General features: G+C 46.8%; 2 protein-coding genes across 4 annotated transcripts; one reads left to right on the top strand and one right to left on the bottom strand.

The window, feature by feature from the left end:
- Nucleotides 1–91: 91 nt before the first annotated feature.
- On the bottom strand, nucleotides 92–5,571 carry LOC117838227 (ABSCISIC ACID-INSENSITIVE 5-like protein 2). Of its 3 annotated transcripts, none has more exons than XM_034718174.2 (5): nucleotides 4,001–5,567; nucleotides 3,264–3,885; nucleotides 3,062–3,133; nucleotides 2,144–2,206; nucleotides 92–469 (listed from the first exon to the last, which is right to left on the bottom strand). In XM_034718174.2, exons 2-5 carry the CDS (start codon nucleotides 3,840–3,842, stop codon nucleotides 383–385), a joined length of 801 nt encoding a protein of 266 aa, XP_034574065.1. In that variant the 5' UTR covers nucleotides 3,843–3,885; nucleotides 4,001–5,567; the 3' UTR covers nucleotides 92–382. The 3 variants fall into 3 exon arrangements, with proteins under 3 accessions (XP_034574065.1, XP_034574066.1, XP_034574067.1); XM_034718176.2 differs by having other exon boundaries at nucleotides 372–469; nucleotides 2,144–2,193; nucleotides 4,001–5,571; XM_034718175.2 differs by lacking the exon at nucleotides 2,144–2,206 and having other exon boundaries at nucleotides 4,001–5,559.
- A 4,543-nt stretch (nucleotides 5,572–10,114) lies between these two features.
- LOC117835006 (uncharacterized) lies at nucleotides 10,115–13,938 on the top strand. The gene is made up of 10 exons (XM_034714356.2): nucleotides 10,115–10,349; nucleotides 10,968–11,135; nucleotides 11,260–11,368; nucleotides 12,549–12,643; nucleotides 12,717–12,785; nucleotides 12,867–12,982; nucleotides 13,071–13,125; nucleotides 13,214–13,334; nucleotides 13,412–13,554; nucleotides 13,653–13,938. The coding sequence occupies exons 2-10, from the start codon at nucleotides 10,998–11,000 to the stop codon at nucleotides 13,752–13,754; spliced, it is 948 nt and encodes a 315-aa protein (XP_034570247.1). The 5' UTR covers nucleotides 10,115–10,349; nucleotides 10,968–10,997; the 3' UTR covers nucleotides 13,755–13,938.

The following is a 13,938-nucleotide window of genomic DNA, read 5'->3' as shown; positions in this document are numbered from 1 at the left end:
TGTATCCTGAAATCCGGTTGCTTAGTCTACCTTTTTGGAGGAACAAAAAACGGGGGGCTGAACGGATTAGTATGTCAAGAGACACCTGAAAGATATAAGGATGGCACATTTTTTTACCCCTCGGGAGATCATACAGCGCAACTGCTTATCTGTTGCACTCTTGCAATCATAGGGTTGCAAAGGTCAAAGGATCAGTTGGAAGACTATTACCGCAACAACTGCATGGTAGGAGTACAATGGTTTGCAACAATACCCAATCCATGCTGCAAGTTGGGGACTGCATAGAAGAGTTCTTACATACTAGCTGACTATTCCCAACAGGGCTGTTACAACTTGAACGAACCCTACTGCCAGGACAGTTCCACTACTACTATTAACATGATCAGAAGTTGGCCGAGTTAGTCCGCCGGAGCTGGAGCTGATTCTTCACCTCCTGTTGCGGCACATACTGCACTACCGGCTCCGGTGCCTGCAGCAAACACAAAACTACTGCATCAGTCCCGAAACCGCAAAGTTTTCACTGGACAATGGACATATCATACACATATACATCGAAGTATGAGACAAAATCCAGATCTCAAAGGGTAAATGTCTAGATGGGTTCATCGTTCCCGGAGAAGTCAAGATGAATACAGTTCTTCAGCGCGTCAAAGCATGCAATTTCGTTCCTGCTGCAAGTCTATAAAGAATCCGTTCCTTGTACCGCCTTGGAAGAAAGAAGTGTCTCAGGTTTCTGTGAAGCGCTGTGCCAGAAAGCTAAAGGCAGCAGCTGCGGAAAAGGTTAGCACACCATTTCTAAACCACACCTGTTATTGAGTGTTATACCAATAAGCCAGCATAAAAGTTTATCTGTTCGTGAATGTCTGTTTGGTTTGGTCCTCTTGCTATTTTTCTAGACAATGATGTCAGGGTCTCGCACCTCCAAAGCGCAGAGTAGGACACAGATCTCACCTTTCGGAGAGCTTGTCACTCGCAGAGTAATACATACTGTCTTCAGATTGCATGACACGGGGCATAGAAAGGAGCACAGCACTACTACGAAAACCAGCAAAGACAAATAGAAAACACAGATCGAGATAGATGTGAAGATTTCATGGATGGATGCTAGTAAAGTTTTCGCGTCGAGCTGAATCCAATGGGCAAAAACCATTACTTGCTGACGGGGAGTGTAAGCCATGCTGACTGTAAGCTAGGGAGGGAAGTTGAGCTGTCAGACAATGCCGTGAACTTTTCCAAAAGGCCTTGTTTAAGTCGTCCTAGGAATAAGGTTAGACTAAAGAATCCTAACTTTAGTAAGCGTAGTTGATGCCTTTCCAATGAGAGCACATTAATCACCGCCTGTTGCATAATAAAACTGTGCTACAACAGTAAGAGGGATAGGAGCAGTTGATCGTCCACGATGCCCTTGGCAGCGATGTCAGTCCAATGAGCACACACACCAGTTGCATCAGAAAACTCTGCGATGGCTTAAAAGCTGGATAGGAATGGATGACCATCCATCCAACAATGCCCTTTGCAGATAACCCCTCGCTAAACTTAGCATCTGTCACATCGGATGTTTGATACTAATTAGGTATATTAAACATGGTCTAATTACAAAATTATTGCACAGATAGAGTCTAATTCGCGAGACGAATCTATTAAGCCTAATTAGTCTGTGATTTGATAATGTGGTGCTACAGTAACTATTTGCTAATGATGGATTAATTAGCTTTAATAGATTCGTCTCGCGAATTAAACTCCATCTGTACAATTAGTTTTGTAATTAGCTCATATTTAGTCCTCTAATTAGCATCCGAAATCCGATATAACCCTGCTAAATTTCAGCGCCTCGTATCAAACACCAACACCCTCGCAGCAATTTTATCAACGATCCACTTTCGGTTTAAAAAAAGGATGTTTTCTTTAAACTGCTATAAAACGAGGCGTAGCAAAGCAGGGGAGAGAATATTTTTTCCCTTCCGTACATGAAGATCTGAAGCTGCACTGAAAAAGTCTGGGACGGTGGAACCCCAGTCGATGGGACAGAAATTTGTGGTCCAGCCATCAATCAGAAATCGTAGCAGACATGCTTATGTAACCACTCCGAGCAGCAGAGGGAGGAGAGCCAATCGCGCATGGACAGCGGAAAAACGGGCAGTACCTGGCCTCGTCGCAACTCGCTGCGCAATACAGCAGACCCTACTGCAACCACTGCCAAGGTCATCTGGATAAGAGTGCTAAACTTAATTAATTGTATAGATACAATCTAATTCGTTATTAAAATCAATTAATCAATTATTAGCAAATGGCTACGGTAGCACCACATTGTCAGATCATAGATTAATTAGGTTTAATAGATTCATCTCGCGAATTAGAATTAGACTCCATCTATGCAATTAGTTTTATAATTAAACTATGTTTATACTTCTAATTAGTATTCAAACATCCGATATGATGGTAGTAAATTAGCACGGGTATCAAACACCCCACGTACACAACACCGGATCGAAAAGGAGAAAGCGTGACACGAACGAAGCAATTACGCGGCCAATGATTGGGCCGACGCGATATCTCAGCTCGTCACTTAGCGTAACCACACTGGTGTTCGTGGGCTGTTTTGGCCATGCCGAGCAAGAGTGGGGGAAAAAAGGGTTTTCTTGTCGTGTATTACAGGTCTCTTAGCCGTCGTTTCTTAGGGTAACAAGAAGGGCAAACTCAAGGTGGCCTACATCCTGGTGTAGCTTATTTGGATGAACTTCAGATAAGTGTGAGAACCGGACACCAAAGTGAGAGAAAAGCGAAGCGATTTGCTGCTATTCGCCACGCCGAGGTTCTATCGCATTTGTCATTTTGCGCTGGGTATTATCGAACAGAAGGTATTGACCCTTTTAGTCAACTCGTCCCACTTGGAGTGCTACAAGCTATTCCTATGAAGAACGAGCATTTCAATTTGCAACTACCAAAGCAGGAAAGCCGGATTCATCGTCCCAAACTATGTAGATTCTTCTCTTTTTTTTCAGAGAGAGAGAGAGAGAATCAATGGGGTAGCATTTAGGGTATGGTTTGATTTGTATGATACCTTGTGCCCCCGGAGCCGCTCGTTCTCCTCTTCCAGCTGCGAGATCTTGTTCTCCAGCTCGTTGGTGTATGCCTGCGTTTCATCCAAATCCAAATGCAAACACCACAAAATTTATATGAGTATATGGGCGGGCGTGCGGGCGTTCTAATGCAGTAAAAGGGTTGGGGTTGGCAGGAACGGGATGGCAAGAACACGTACGCACCTGCTTCCGAGCGCGCGACCTCGCCGCCGACTCCCGGTTCTTGATCATCCGCTTCTTGCGCCGCTCGTTCGACCTCTCCGCCACGCCGTGCTCGGGGCCGGCCCGATTCCCGCCGGCCGCCGCCGCCGCGCCGCCCTCGTAGTACAGCGCCTCGAGCACCGGCCCGGCGCCCACGCCGAGCGGCCGCGGCACGGGGCGCCCGACGGCCGGTTGGTGGTGGCGGCCCAGCTGCGGCGCCGGGGCCGGCTGGTACAGCTGGTGCGCCCCCCAACTGCGCGCGCAGGCGCCGTTGCCGGCCGCGTCGGCGGGCGCGCTGGTGCCGGCCCTTGACAGGAAGTCCTCGAGCGTCATCTGGGCCCGCGGGCAGGCGCCGCCCCCGGCGCCCTGGATGTCCCGCCACACCTCGTCCACCGTCTTCCGCCCCGCGCGGAGGAGGTCGTCCAGGTTGACGCCGTGCAGCTGGCCGTCCGCCTCGCCGAACGTGAGGCTGCACACCGAGCCCTGCCGCGACAGGGCCGCCCCGCCGCCGCCACCGCCGGCGGCCCCGCTGCCGTGGGACGACATTGCCTTGGCTCCCATTCACCAGCTTACCTACTCCCGCGCGCGATCGTCACACGGGCACCTGCAGTCAAATGCGAGCACGCGTGCACGCGCGCGATCAACACCTTGCACAAAGGCCGCGCCTCTCATCGCAGAAAAGAATCAAAGATTGACACGGTAAAGCAGATGGCACTGACAGGAATCCCTGACGACGGCGCATGGCAAGAACAGGAGAATCTTGCAGCGAGGTCTGCGAGGAGGAGGAGGAGGAGGGAGGCGCGCGCATACACGAGGAATCGCAGAGAGGCCCCGCCAGTGGATGAGTGGAAGCGGGAGGCGGCCGGGTGTGGGCGCGCAGCTGAGCTGCTGCTCTGGCTAGGCTGGGTGTGCTGCTAGTTGTTTTGCTTGCTCCTTTCCCTAGTTGGGGAGGCAGGTGGAAGAAGCAGAGGGGAGGCAGGAATTTAGGATTCCACAGAGGGGGAGGTGGGCTTGGGCCAATGAGGGCAGACAGGCGATGACTGGGAAGAAGAATCCAAAAAGGGTGAGGTGTGAGGTGAGAAGAGGGAGCGAGAGTGAGGAGGAGCAGCCAGCCGAGGAGGAGAGAGAGTGAAGGGAGGAGGCCAGTGAAAAGAGACGGGCCTGGCTTTTCAGCAGGATAAAATTCTCCATTTCACATCAGAAAAAATTTTAGTGGTTTTTTTTCTCTCAATCTTTTTCTTTATTTGACACTGAGTTCAACTTTCGTTCTTATATGACACTGTTGGATTTTCCATCCGAAAACCTTTAAATATCGTGTGAAAAGACGATTTTGCCCTCTGAACCCCACCACCCTTCTCCCTCTTCTCCTCCCCTTCCTCCTCCTCTCTGTCGCACCTCCGACACACAGCTAGCGATTAAGTCTGGACACACCGCTGGCGATTTTTTGGGAGGAAACTTTGGAAACCAAAACCTTCAAAGTCGTCCACCGCACCAACGTCTACGTCCTGTGAGCCCGATGACCTCGCCACCCAGAGTTCAGCCCACTGCCCAAGACTGGAGACTGCTTCTTCTTCACCTCCTGCAAGAAGGGTGTGCGCGTCACCAGCCCGGCTCCTGGAACCTGCAGAGCACCAAGGCCGTCAACGGTGGCGCGGATTAGGTCGAGGTCAGTGAGATCAAGAAGGGCGGCATGTTCACTGATTGGCTCATGGACGAGTTCTCCACGTGTTGCTCAGAGGAGGCCGCCGTCGTAGGCGACAGGCAGTTCATGCTCTGCAAGATCTACGTGTCCCCCAAGGCTCTCCACCGCACACCAAGAATCTGCGGCGTTCTTCGTGCAGCCTACACCTGCTCCTGCCATCATCCAGCGCGACGTCGTTGACGCCCGTGGCGGCCATAAGCGGCAGCGGGTACCCGAGCGAGGTCATGTCCATGGCGGAGACGAGCACCTTAATTAGCGTCTTTCCAGGCCTGGCGGGCCACTCCACCTTGCCGCCCATAGTGCTGTTGACCTGGTAGTTGAGGTTCCAGAAGAGCATGTTGAAGAAGTGCATTCAGTCCTTCTCAGGCACGACGCCGTCCTACCGCCGCGGGCAGATCTTGGACAATGCGATGTCGGACGTGGGAAGGGGCAGGGACGGCTGCCGCGGCCGGAATAGAGCGACGGGGACGGCCGCCGTGACTGGAATAGAGTGGCGGGGAGGGGTGCGGCCGGCCCGCGGCGACGTGGAGGAATGAGGGAGGCGCGGTCGGGCCCGGGCGACGGCATGGAGCAGTAGGGGAGGTGCGACAGAGAGGAAGGAGAAGGGTGGAGGGTAAAATCATCTTTTCACATGGCATTTAACCGTTCTTGAACGAAAAATTTAATAGAGGGTTGAACGAAAGTTGAATTTAGTGTCAAATAAGAAAAAAGAATTCTAAGAATCAACAAAGTAACCACTCATTTTTGTGATGCGTAGTGCGTGATTTTTCACTGCCACGCTTTGCTCGGCCGAATTTCATTCGAGGTGCGTGGTGCAGCGTGTGCGGCAGACTGCGGAACAGGGACCGGTCACCGTGAGGGGGCCCACGCGACCAGTCCCTTCCGTCGTACGGACACGAATCTTGTAGCAAGTCAGGAGGAAAGCAGATGCTCAGCTCAGCCATGAAGAACGGTCAGACGGCACCAACAACGGTTACATGAGAGAGCAACCTCTACAAACATAAGAACAGCAATAAGTTGTTTATACATTTTTTTTTCAAAAATTCCATCAACAAATAATTATATATAGATGAGACATACAATAGTTTATAAAACTTAAAGCTATTTGTTTGCGAAAAGGTACGGTTTTGCTCTATTTCTCCCCATTTACTTTGCTAGGGACAACATATTTTATTACCAATGCAGATGCCATTGCATATAATATTCTTGAAGAATGGTTTACCATCCACAACTTATCACGGTACAGTTTTTCAGCTTTTTTATTCGACTACTATAAGTGCAGTTTAACATACTTTTCAATCCCATATTTTCACCTAATAGGATTTTTTTTAAAGGAAACCTAATAGACATTATCCCATAAAAAAACTATTATACTTTGTGGATTTTTAAATTCTATTTGCAAATCCACGATCAAGAACCTATAAAGTACTCCCCCCGTTCCAAATTATAGGTCGTTTTGACTTTTCTAGATACATAGATATTATTATGCATCTAGACATAGGGTATATCTAAGTGCATAACAAAGTCTATGAATCTAATAAAATCAAAACGACCTATAATTTGGGACGGAGGGAGTATATACTAAGGGATCCAAACAGTCCTCAGCTTTTTATTAGCCAACTTTTTAAAATATGAAGTTCGCTCAAAGTTTGAACCAACTCGCACTAGTATGCCCTCTTCTGTACCGAGAGAATAATGCAATACTAGGTGCATTAGGCGGCCTTGGTATTGTTTTCTATATAAAGAGAAAAGGTGGCACAAATGATCAAAACCAGGCAGATAATTTAAGCGTAGGAGTTACTAAATTTTCAGAAGCTAGCAGCATTGCGGGCAGTCGGTATGGATTCCCTTCGGCCCCTTTTACCAATTTTAGACGTGTTAGTGGCCTCGCTGCAAGGCTTTTGGCAAATGATGGAGATCGTGAGCATCCCTTACTTTTTTGTTCACCAGAATCACATTATGAAAGCCTAATTCCGTCCACCACCAACATATAGAGCTGGGAAGGTTTAAATATGGGCAGTTTTCTTTATCCCGACAACATGACTTTAAGTTGTTTGTTTCATTTTTTAATTATAGTAGATGATTACTAGTGCCCTTGGGAATAGTCAATCGTGGTGTTTAAATCCTAGAAGTCACTAACCACTCTAGTGCGGATGCGCATTTGAAAAAGAAAAGGTGGTAAAATGTTCATATATTTACGTGTCCATGTGAGGGCAAGCTAGGTGTGCAGTCAGCGCTCTCCAACACTCTTTGACCGTTGATATAAGAAAAACCATTTTGATTGCTATACTTGAAATAGTATGATTGGGTTTATGTAAAAGAAAAGTATCATAATATAGTAGTAACTTTACACATACTCCCTCCGTTCTAAATTATAAGGCATTCCAACTTTCTTAGAGAGCCAAACCATTTAAAATTTGACTAAAATTATAGAGAGGATCATAAATGTTTATGACACCGAATAGATATACTATGAAAATATATTTAATAAAGAAAACTAATTGTATTTGTTTGGTATCATGAATGTTAGTGCTTTATTGTATAAAATTGGTTAAACTTGAGATATTTTGACTCTCCAAGAAAGTTGGAATGACTTATAATTTGGAACGGAACGAAAGGTTTCACGTAATAGCAATCACACTCTGAGCTCTGTCATTCCGTGCAGATCGTACCATATCACCAACGCAAAAATCTCCCTCGGTCCTTGGATATTGCAGATCTTTGCCTGATTCTTTTGCTCCACGCATGATGCTAACAATTCAGTTCATCTTTGTGCAAATCAAGCTTTTCCATGAGACAGGCAACTATTAATTGACACCAGAATTCCTATAGATTGTCTATCAATGATTGATTGATTGTACTATATGGATTCCGGTAAATGAAGATGAGCTCATTCCCTAGCCATTCATATTTTAGAATACTGCATTATTGCTTCACACCACGGAACAAAGGAAAACTATTGAATGGCATGTATGGTTCATGATTGGGTTGCACGTGCTTTTTGTAGAATTGAGAAATGGAACAAACGTGTTTGACTCTAGAATGCCATTATTTCTTTTTTTAAGAAAGAAAAACATGATTTGCTTGTGAACACGATACAAACGTATACGTACTCACCGTTATCTACTGACACGCGTATGCTATATGATATAAATGTTTCTGAGAGACTAGACAAGTGGATCGTGAGATAGACTGATTGTTAGTTTCAAGTTCTTTCCTTTGTACAAGAGTCGCAACTCGCCGCAGTAACTCATGGATGAAAAAGCATATCATTTTGTTCTGTTCGGCCCATTAACAATTTCCCAACAACGCGCCCTGCCAGTGAGCCCAACACAAGGATCGGTTTGTTGGCACGTGGGCCATGTATTCGCTTTGATACTTTGATTGACGATTATATGCTGTGCTGAGGTAGAGAGGGTTCGTATGGCTGCCTGATCTCGGCACACTTGACACGAGTCGCCCCCCTCAAAAAAAAACTTGACAGGAGTCGTATTACATCCAGGTAATTGACTAATTGTATTATATTGTTTGTTGCATCGTTTCAATCGTTCACAGTAAAATTCAGATCCATACATGATAGGGCAGTGCTCCAGCCAATTGTTCAAAAAAAAATAAAAAATTCAGATACATGAACAACCGAAACTATTTCATGACAAGTTAAAGAATACAGCTTTTCAGATTGGTAAGCAAACAAGACTAGCTATTTCAGGCCACTTCCTCTCAAAAAAAAGAGAAGCTATTTCAGGTCGCTATAATGCAATAGGTACACGCACTGAAAGATGGAAATCGCTGACAAGAAACCAAAAGCTACAGATGACTGCACATGTTTCAAGCAAGTGCAGAAGGTGCATACAGCAGCAGCAAACGCTTGATTCAGCTAGGGCATCATCACTGACTCCGAGTACTAGTTCCGGTCGGCAGCCTCAACGCTGGTCAAATTCATCCACGCACTACTATCTACCACGGCAACCAGCCTTCGAACCTCTCCTCCACCGGCTTCGGCCGCGTATCTCCGATGACGCCGACAGGACGCGGTTGCTCCTTCGCTGCAGCTTCAGGCAACCCGCTCTCCGGCTCCTTGCACGGGTCGTCGGCCCTCGCGATCGCGTTCTTGACGGCGCCACTCCACATCGCCGGCTTGCAAGGCGGTCGGGGGCGGAACACCACGGGGCACGCGAACGTGTCTACTATAACCAGGACGCGCACGCCGGCGCCGGCGACGCGCGGGTCGGCGCAGGCCACGGCCACGCGCGCGCAGATCTCCCTGCTGGCGGCGACCACGGCGCCGCGGTCGAACGGGTGGCCAACGAGCGGGATCACGTCTTGAGCGAGCGCCCGCTCGACGCGGTCGGGCTCGCTTAGCTTGCGGGATGGCCGCCTACGGAGGGCGATGTCCTCCGAGACCTTCTGGACGACGATCCGTGTTCCGAGTGGGCCGACGGCGGGGAAGTGCCTACGGATGACGACCCGGACGTCCGCCGTCAGCGCCGGGGGCGGCCCCGCGGCCGAGCCTACTCGGCGTCCGGCGCGGCGGGTCGAAGACGGGAAGAAAGAAATGGCGATCTGGAGGCGGCTGGCGAGGCGAACGGAGGGAACGCCGGCAACGCGCGCCGCGGCGGCCATGGATGGCGTGGTCTAGTACTCTCGTATCGCAGGTTCTTCGCTTCAGCGCTTTGGACGAGAGGTGCGCCTCGATATTTAAAGCGGTTCGTGATGCGATGCATGGCGCTCTCCTTCTCCCAGTCGGTCATCCGGTTCCGTTACGAAATCGAAGCGCACGCGCTCAGTCGGATTGAGGAACAGGAGCTCGACGAACCTCTCGCGCATGTCGGACTCGGAAATGGAGCTGGGCAGAAAGTCCAGAAGAGAATGAAAGAAATTGAGAGGGGGGTTCAAAGAAAAAAATAGCTGTTGGGTTAGATGTCGGAGACCCAGCCCAACTAAGCCGGCCCGCAACGCTAGATGTCGCCCATGAACGTAAGCCCATGCGAATTCGTCTTGCCGGCCCGCAATGCTAGATGTCGCCCATGAATGTAAGCCCATGCGAATTCGTCTCGATGGCTGGCTGTAGCCTGTAGTGCCGCCAGCCGACTAGCCGAGTCAATCTACAGCTGCCTGCCTTTGCACCGAAGGTTCTTCTCCCCAGCAGCTTCCTTTCCCCTGTCCGTCTCCTCTCCTGTTTTCTTTTTTCTTTCTCCTCGCGTTTAAAGCTCCGAGGCCGAATCGCCCTCCGAACTCCAACCAAAGTCGTCTCTCCGCACGCACCGAATTTCCCCCACCGCAGGACAGCTTCTACTCCTCGTCGTGGCCCTCCTCCGCGCGGCCTTCCTTGCCGCAGTAGAGTACCTCCGGAAACGGGGACCCCGGTGAGTCTGTTCGATTCGATGTTTCTGTTCAGCTTCCTATGTTCTCCGATTTCACGCGTGGTTCCTCGGTCGAAGGTTTCGAGGTTTGCCCGGGTTCGGTAGTTCAAGCGAATCGTTAGGGTGCGAACTTAGGGGAGAAGCTTCTTTGGATTGCTGCATTCTGAAGGGGAAGTTTGGTGGCGTGTTTGGTAGGGTTCTGTTGCCCTGTGGCCTGTGGAGTCTAGTTATGCTCAAACTTAGTTTTCAGCCTTACTGTTTAGGTGTTGTGGGACTCAGAACTATATTTAGATGTTTTTAACATGATATTTTTGGGTGGCTTCAGACACGCTATTTTCACAAAAGAATTGCACACAAGGCGGCCTAGGAAATTGAAATGTTAAATGTTAAAAAACTTCAAACAATGTGATGCTTTGGTTTTTGTTACCTTGTATTCTGCCTGTAAACTGCTCTGTTGGTTATTCCTGAAATGTAACAGCCTTGTTGTTTCACAAACAATGAAGGCTTATGATTGAATGGTTGCGCTTGAATGCATCAAGTGTTTTATGCTAGAAACTGTTGCTATCGCTACACTGCATTTGATAATTGCTGATTGTGTTCTGTAATATTTTTCTGGTGCAGAATTCTAGTTTGAGCGGGTAGTACTACTTCATGTCAATAAGCAATCTGAGGAGGCGGCTCCATCATGGAGATGTCGATGGAAGGAAAAATGAGCACGTTGACATATCCAGTGCTGATGCTCTCAACGAACCTCTACTTGGCTCCAGCCATGACAACGGTGGATCAGAGGTTAGTTCTTTCTGTTTATAGTTTCGTTAAACGTTTCCCACAACTTTTCTAGTTTTCATGGATGAATGCAGAGTTCCATATTGTTGACCAATGTATGTATTGCTTTTTTTTGGGCCTGCAATAGGTTTATGATCCTAGAAGGCAGGACTTGTGGGATGATGATAGAAAGAAGGAGCAACTGCACTGGTCATTTCTTTTCTCAAATCTGATTGCACAATGGGCACAATGGTTGGGTAATGCTCTCATTTAAACCAGCATATTTATCTATTGTGTTGTTACTTATGAATTTCAGCCTTTTCAGTGTCCTGATTTGTAGAACTTATGATGGAAGTTATAGATTAGTCCTTCTGTCTTCCTTGGCCAATACCAACTCTTAGTCTTCACACTCTAGGCCAATATGCCTATGTTCATGTGTTCGCTATTTATGCATTTCTGATTCTGATTCAATCTGGTACTCTTTAGTAGTCATTGGGTTAAGTTGGATCCTAACCGGGGGTTGGGGGGGGGGGGACCTTTCTCGGCCAGGCTATGGTTGAGCTCTTAGTGAAATACGTGGGGGCGGTCTGAGCTTTTAAACTTGAGCTACTAATTCACTGGCCTATTATGTCGCACCTGCACCTCCCTGACTCCCAAAAGGATAATTTTCTTCTCGTGTGTTTGGAATCCTTTTTTGCTGGCTGTCGAAGTGTCATTGTCTGAATGGGTGTATGTTTGCTTGCTTTGTTTTGTGCTTGCAAATTTAGAACTTATCTCAGTTTGTGCTGTGGGGACGAAATAGAGGAATGATGGATGCACCTGCTTGTAGTGCTTTAGTCTCCCTCTCACTGTTTGCTATTGCCATCATTTTCAAAGTACTGCAAAACATTCTTTGTTTGCTCTATTATTGGAGAACCTACAGGCTACAGCAAAGCATTCTAACAAAGTTGAAATTGACTTTGGAGAAGAATCATTACAACAACAACAACATAGCCTTTCAGTCCCAAGCAAGTTGGGGTAGGCTAGAGTTGAAACCCAACAAGAACCACAAATCAGGGTTCAGGCACATGAATAGCTGTTTTCCAAGCACTCCTATCCTAGGCTAAATCTTTGGGTATATTCCATCCCTTCAAATCTCCTTTTATTGCCTCTTCCCATGTCAATTTTGGTCTTCCTCTGCAATAACATTACCATCCCAAGAAATACCTTTTAATAATTTTACTGTGTTACCTATTCAGAAATCATGGAAATAACATATTCATATGGATATAGCAATGTTGAGGCATATGAATTTGTGGCAATGTAGTGAGCCCATTTTTCTTGTGTTTCTAATTTATATTGTTTTACTATGTTACTACTTACTACTCTTCATGAACTAACTATAACACACTGACCCTTAATGCTTATACTGGTACCTTTTTTATGTTTTCTTTGCAGCAAATATTATTGTAGGCTCAGGATCAATTTTTGGCAGGTTATTTCCCTTCTCCTTGGATAACCAAAGTAATCCAGTATATCTTAGCCCTTTGCAGGTAAGGTCTAGAGGAAATGTATAGCATGGTGTTGCATCAATTAGTTGAGTACTTAGTGACATTTCTTTTCCAGGAAGAACGGCTGAATACTCTGAGACGCAGATTGCAAATCCCTTTTGATGGCTCCCGTATTGAACATCAAGTATGTATAGCCTATGTGGACCATTTTCCATGTTGGTATCCCCATTCAAGGGAAGTAACTGATCTGCATCACTGTTATTAGGATGCCTTGAGACAGCTGTGGCGTTTAGCCTACCCTACTCGCGAGATTCCTCCTCTGAAATCAGAATTATGGAAGGAGATGGGTTGGCAAGGCACTGATCCATCTACAGATTTCAGGTTTCCTATTAATAGTTTGATCATGTAAATACCAGAATATGGTCGATTTTGTAGTTAAAGTCATCTAATACTGACTGTGTCTATGCAGGGGTGGTGGACTCATATCATTGGAGAACCTTATCTTTTTCGCAAGGAACTACGCTGTAAAGATCATAGTCATATAAGACTTGCTGCTCTCTTTCTGATTTGCTTGAATTTCAATCATTCATTATTGCATAAATACTGGTGCAGAAATCTTTTCAAATGCTTCTGAACAAAGTGCAAGGGCAGAGATCAGATTGGGAGTACCCTTTTGCTGTTGCCGGTATCAATACTTCATTCATGCTGATCCAGATGTTGGATCTTCAGTCAAGTAATATTCCATTCACGAATCCTCTTAACACATAAATTGATTTCCATCCTGGTCTTCATGATGTCCAATTTGTGCAGCCGTTCCATCCTCGAAGTCTGGAATTCGATTCCTTGAACTGCTTGAACGGGATGAGAATGCATTTGATCACTTGTACTGTGTGGCCTTTCGGCTGCTTGATGCTCAGTGGCTTGTGAAACGTGCCTCATATATGGAATTCAATGTAAGCATTTTGCTCTGTTTCAGTGCACTGATCATTGTCTATAAATATTTTCAAGACAGGTGCATTTACTGGTTTTCTTTTGTAATACCACATACCAGGAAGTCATGAAAACTACAAGAAGTCAGTTGGAGCGCGAACTGGTTCTAGAGGACGTGCAGGCGGTGAAGGACCTGCCGTCGTACACTATGCTGGACAAATAAGTTAAAAACCAGATGTTGCATTTGGATGCCGGAGAATTGACTATTCTATATCGAGAGGCGTGTTTGAGGCCTTATCTATGCTTCCTTTGTAGTTGTAGTACATATTTGAAATTATTTCTGTTCCTTTTGGACGTGCTAGTTGGAGGAAATGAACAATCAATTTAATACATATCTGCTTTATATA

Source organism: Setaria viridis, chromosome 9 (genome assembly GCF_005286985.2).
Source record: "Setaria viridis chromosome 9, Setaria_viridis_v4.0, whole genome shotgun sequence".
Classification (NCBI taxonomy): Eukaryota; Viridiplantae; Streptophyta; class Magnoliopsida; order Poales; family Poaceae; genus Setaria; species Setaria viridis.
The sequence above is the reverse complement of the archived record's forward strand: the minus strand, read 5'-3'. Positions and strand labels throughout refer to the sequence as shown.